The following is a 6,000-nucleotide window of genomic DNA, read 5'->3' on the forward strand; positions in this document are numbered from 1 at the left end:
GAGGTGGGACAGAAATATGGTCAACCAATAAGATTTAATTGTTCTGGTAAAATTGACCAAATCAGGGACAAATGGGGAGGCAAGTCACATGGCAAGTCGTCATGCTTAAAGAGCAGTTACTCGGGGCTGGGGATTTAGCTCAGCGGCATAAGCGCCTGTCTTGCAAGCAGGCAGTCGTGAGTTCGATCCCTGGTACCAATAAAAAGGAAAAAGACAAAAAAAAAAAAGAGCAGTTACTCTTCCTTAGGGGTTGGGATGATGACTCCTGGCTTCCTCAAGGTGATCCATACCTAAGAATATCAATTCCTGATGTTTATAATTAGGGTGTGATTGCGTTTGTTCTGCTTATTGTCCTGAGATCTGACCCACAGCAGAGGTCTCTGTTACACTGATGTTGCAAGGTATCTGGTCTTCTGCACTAGCTCCTTCAAGGGCCCAGCTCTGTCATGACTACCTACAATATTTCCAGCTAACCAGCTGCCTGTAATATTCCCCTCTCTGAAGAAGTAACCTGAACTGCCATGAGGGAGTAACAAGCAATGACCAATCTGTCTTCTTCAGGCTGAAGGGGGTTGTACTTGTTAATTGGCAGTCCAGGTTACTTTGCAGAGGTTCTATCTAAAGGCCCTCATAGACACCAGGCATTTTCATCTTGGGTAGGCATACAGCTTTAAGTCTCTGTCCAATGATCATAGTGGAAGAACTCCAAATGATATAAGGGAATAAAACTCCCAACCTACTAGATGGCTAGTATGAGTTCATGTTCTCTAAAATCGAAGAATGAATTTTAGGGACAACGGACATTAAGGGCAGAATATATTTACTGAGAGAAAGAAAGCTGTGTCTGGGAAAGAGACAGAAGGGGTCCTGAGTTGGTTGCTCTTTTTTTTTTTTTTTTTTTTTTTTTTGTAAGACAGTGTCTCACTATATAATCCAAACTGGCCTTAAACTCACTATGTAGCCCAAACTGGCTTGGAATTTTTGGCAATCCTCAGGCCTCAGCCTCCCGAGTGCTGGGACTATAGGCATGCACCTCCAAACCCAACTCAGTTGCTATTTCTTTCTCTTTTTTTTTTTAAATCCTTTTTTTCTCCTTCCTTCCTTCCATCAGTCCATTTTTCTGTCCTTGCTTGCTTTTGAGACAGAGTCCCACTGTGTTGTTGAGACTGGTCTTAAACTCCTGAGCTCAGTCTTCCTGTCTCAGCCTCCTAGGCACTAGGTGTGTACTGCCACACCCAACTCTACCCTTGTGTATTTTTTGTCCCATGAGAATCGGTGACCTGCTTCAAGAAGTCTTAGTGGGAAGTAGCATTTACAGATCACAGTGTGGCTCTTGTCATTGCTTTTGGATTGGTCTCTCCTTCCTCTGTCAATGACTCGAATATGTATTTTCTCTTCTCCTAGGAGTCCATGAAGAATATCAGCTGCCATATTACGATTTAGTGCCCTCTGACCCTTCCATTGAGGAAATGCGAAAGGTTGTCTGTGACCAGAAGCTACGTCCCAACATCCCCAACTGGTGGCAGAGTTATGAGGTAGGGTGCTTCCTTGTCTCCTGTGACTCTTCCCATCTGTTTGACTTCTTCTCCACCTTAGAAAAGGGTTTTCAAAAGTGGGACCAACTCCCAGGTGCACTCCTTGAGTGCCTCTAATCTAAAACTTTGATCATCAACATGATACCACAAATGAAAAATCTCATAGCTGATCTCATAGAACAGGGTCTTTTGTGGCTACAGTCATTTAACATGGCCCTTTGGAGGTAACAGCCTAGTAAATAAAAGACTTCCTGTCCAGGGCACAGATAAGGGAGGTGGTCAATAAGAAACAGAAACAAAAAGATCTGTTCACCTGGCCACTGGGTGAGCTGCACTGTGTAGGAGAGTTAGGGAGAGACATCATAGGAGAAGCTTTTAGACTGGATTGAGCAAGGGGCGGGACACATCACAGGAAGCAGGCTTTCTAAAGATGCACAAGAGATGAGGCTGATGTGTGAAAGGAGAGAAAATTTGAATCTAGGATAAATGGCAGGTGAAATGGAAGGGACATTTATTGGAAACAGTTGAAATGAGTGCAGGCTTATGACATAGGTTCCAAACATGGAGCTCTGATGTCTGAGTCTGGCATACTGAGTGCTCACGGCTCCCTTTTCAATCATAGCCCTGTTTTTCTATTCATTTACATACCCAGCTCTAATTGAAGTATGACAAAATAAGTTGTTCATGTGCCAATTTGATATCCATATATTTTGTGAAACAATCGCCATGATCAAGTTAGTTAATGCAATCAAGTTAGTTAGCACAACTAGTTATCTTTATGCATATATTGTGAGAACATTTAAGATCTCTTGGACTGAGGCTATAGATTAGTGGTAGAGTACTCACCTGGCACTCATGAGGCACAGCATTAACTCTGGTGAGTGCAGTTCACTGAATCCCCTGTGTACTCATGAGACAGGGAAGGCCAGCTCAGCCTTTAAAGAATAAAGCCACTAGAGGGCATTTCTGCATTAAAAACAAAATCACTTGGCTCGCTTTTTTTTTTTTTTTCTTCCTTGAGACTAGATCTCACTATGTAATTCAGGCTGGCCTTGAGTTCACTATATAGCCCAGGCTGAACTTGAACTCACAGTGATCCTCCTGCCTCAGCCTCCTGAGTGCTAGGATTACAGGCTCAGCTCACATTTTAGCATTGCAGTGCTTTCTCATTGTATAATAAAGCAGCATTGTCCAGAATGTTCTTGAGCAGCTTAGGTTAGGTTAACTTGAAAGTAAGACTGGAAGAGCTGGTCTTGACCTGCAGCAGCATCTTTCCTCTGCATAGCCCATCATGTGGGGAAGAAGATTGGCAGCATATTTCAGGGGAGAGCGGTATTCGGACTCTGTGAGGGCTGTTGGGAGGCCACAGGGACCTGACCCTGGTCAGGTCAGGTTGACAGCCTAGGTCTCTCTGCAGGCATTACGGGTGATGGGGAAGATGATGCGGGAGTGCTGGTATGCCAACGGCGCAGCCCGCCTGACTGCACTGCGCATCAAGAAGACCCTCTCGCAGCTCAGTGTGCAGGAAGATGTGAAGATCTAACCTGCTCCCTCTGCCCTGCACACAATCCTGGGCAGCATGAACTTCATGAAGCTGCCGTATTGAGTGTACGATGGAGGCCTACCTCTCGTTTCTGCCCAGCCCTCTATGGCCAGAGCCCTGGCTGGAAAGAGGGACAGAGCCCGGGAGACTCACTCCCATGTTGGGTTTGAGACAGATACCTTTTCTATTTACCTCCTGCTGGCATGGAGACTCTGAAAGTGAATTGTGTGGAGAACTCAATGCCACAACTCAAACTGGTTGCAGTGGAAGTCTGCAAAACCCGGTGCATCTGGCACAGTGCCAGGAGTGCTGAACGGGTGCTTGGGAGGGGCCAGGAGAAGCCAAGTTGTTGTCAGTGCTAAGCAGCACTGAGGGTTTTCTCCCAGGGACCAGCCCCAGTACACCAAGGTGGCCCAGAGGAATCAGAAGTACAGCCCTCATAGGCAGCTCTGAGCCGCACGCTCCGCTCCCCCCCAAGGACACCTGGAGGGTCTGCCAGCGGCAACAGAATTTGCCGCCTGTCTGTCCAGCTCTGTGTGCATGTGCCGAGGTGTGTCCCCTGTTGTGCCTGGTCTGTGCCATGCCCTTACGTGTGTGTGTGTGTGTGTGTGTGTGTGTGTGTGTGTGTGTGTGTGTAGGTGCGCACTTACTGCTTGAGCTTTCTGTGCATGTGCAGGCCGAGAGTGTGATTGTCATGCCGTCTCTACTTGCTGGTGCCTCTGTCATAGTGAGCAGCATCTAGTTTCCTTGGAGGTCCCCCCAAACCCTGCCATGGTGGTATACCTTAGCAGGCTGCTCTGCCCACCTGTGTCAGCACAGCTGTCCTCCTCCATTTCAAACTGTGGAACCAAAGCTGACCCAGTTGTCCATAGCAGAAGAGACTTTTGGGTCAAAATGTGACAATTAGGGGGAGAGGGATGGGTAGAAAAAGAATGTTGGCAGAGATGTTGAGTGTTGTAGTGTCAACACTGACCGTGGGAAATGAGCCAGCCCAAGGGTATCATCCTCAGCAGCATCAAGGAAGGGTCAGAGAATCTGAAGCCAGACCTTGGGACTCAAGATTGGAATGTCACATCTGCTGATCCCCTCCCAGATTCTGCAGACTGCGGTATATATTTTTGGTGGTGGTGGGTTTGGGGCGGGGAAGGGAAGAGGGGACAAGAAATGGGAAGGGAATCTAGGGTGGGAGGGGGGCATCTGCATGGGCCTTTTACTGGATTGTCTGATCAGGGTGGAGGGAAGATGAGAGATTTGCATCCACTTCAGGGGCCCTACTAAGGGAACAGCCTGAGCCGAACATGTTATTTAACCTAAGTATAGTATTTAATGACGTCTAGAAGCACGGTTGTGGGTGGTGATTTGGTCAGCATATCTTAGGTATATAATAACTTTGAAGCCATAACTTTTAACTGGAGTGGGTTTTTTTTGTTTTGTTTTAATTGGGAGGGTCTGGATTTTAACTTTTTTTAATGTTAAGTTTTTATAAAAGGAAAACCATCTCTATGGGATTACCTCTCAATCTATTTGTTTTTTAAGAAATCCCTTTAAAAAAATACAAAAAACGAAATACTTCAATCAAATGCACATAGCTCAATCACACTGGAAATTGTTGTATCTGAGCCTGTTCCTACTTAGCAGTGAGATTTCCTTTTTACCCTGGAGGCTTGGCCTCTCTTGCCTCCTGTCCCAAACTTCTGTTAAGGGAGCACCCTAACCTTTCATGCAGTGCCCAGTTGATTGTACTCTCCAGGCCTTTGCTCAGCAAATCCATGTCATGTGCTACTGGGTGTCTGACATTGGCTGGGCCTGGGAATCCTTCAAACTAAATTGGTTTGGGTCCTACTCTGGGAGCAGTGAATAAGGAGCTATGTTGAGTACATGGGTACCTGCTTTAAGACCAGAGGTTTCTGTGGTTGTCCTTAGAGCCTGGAATTACTGCTCTTCAGTAAAACCACTGAGGAAAAAGGCTTCTCATATCTCCCTTCACAAAGAGACTACTTGTGGATGGTGAGGCCTGGGGACTTAGAACCCAAGGTGAAAACCCAAAGCACTGCGTTCATTCTGACCCACTTCCTGCCCTGGGGGAGGCATGTTATGTATGCAGCGGTTGAGCCTGCAGTTCTGTGCCAAAGCCTGAGGAGGGCCCTTCATGCCCTTGATCTCCTCATGCTTCTGGCCTATTTATTTTCCTGATGTATTACGTCTTTCCTTGCATTAAGGGGGATCTTCGTCTAATCCTTTAGGCCAATTTACTGGCCACTGATTCATTTCCCTGGATTACCAGTTGTGTCTTTAGGGGTCCTTCTTTACCCCCCTGCTGACCTCCCACTTACTACCTTGCAGCAGAACCTCAGTAGTTACAAGTGATGATGGAAATTAGACCCCTCTACCCTGAGTCACAACTAGCCTGTGGGATCTGCCAGCGTGTCCACCCAGCACTCCAAGCCACTAGCCCGCTCCCCAGGGGCCTTTTGACTTTACCATACACCCTTCTGTCCTTACCATCCACATAGTCCAGCTCCTGTTCCTCTGGGGAAGACTGAGTAGTGTTTGGGGAAACTCCCATGCCCACCCCTGCCACTCTTAACACCAAGCAAGAGCTGGAGAGAAGCTGACACTGTTTGTGGTTTCCTGAGGCAGGCTAACCCTGATCTACAGGGCTGCCCGCACCTTCGGATTCTGGATTCACAGACCAAGTCCAAGCCTGTTCTTACATCACCATCAGGCCCCTGAACGGCATTCTCGGTACTTCTGTTTGTTTTTGTACATTTTATTAGAAAGGACTGTAAAATAGCCACTTAGACACTTTACCTCTTCAGTATGCAAATGTAAATAAATTGTAATATAGGAAATCTTTTGTTTTAATATAAGAATGAGCCTGTCCGATTTCTGCTGTACATTATTAAAAGTTTTATTCAAAGA

At 46.5% G+C, this 6,000-nt stretch overlaps 1 protein-coding gene across 2 annotated transcripts in view; it reads left to right on the forward strand.

Moving 5' to 3' along the window:
- The window catches only part of Acvr1b (activin A receptor type 1B), a 45,182-nt gene extending 39,182 nt beyond the window's left edge, over positions 1-6,000 (forward strand). The window contains exons 8-10 of one of the 2 annotated variants that reach the window (XR_010049286.1): positions 1,405-1,535; positions 2,953-3,686; positions 3,717-6,000. Coding sequence is in view for 1 of the 2 variants with exons in the window: in XM_063254797.1 (XP_063110867.1) it covers positions 1,405-1,535; positions 2,953-3,078 (257 nt within the window). In the remaining variant the exon portion in view is untranslated. Of the gene's footprint in view, positions 1-1,404; positions 1,536-2,952 lie in introns of both variants that reach the window. The other variant, XM_063254797.1, reaches the window with a different exon arrangement.

This window comes from Cavia porcellus, unplaced genomic scaffold (genome assembly GCF_034190915.1).
Source record: "Cavia porcellus strain 051 isolate PalLab524CR breed Dunkin Hartley unplaced genomic scaffold, mCavPor4.1 scaffold_8, whole genome shotgun sequence".
Taxonomy (NCBI): domain Eukaryota; kingdom Metazoa; phylum Chordata; class Mammalia; order Rodentia; family Caviidae; genus Cavia; species Cavia porcellus.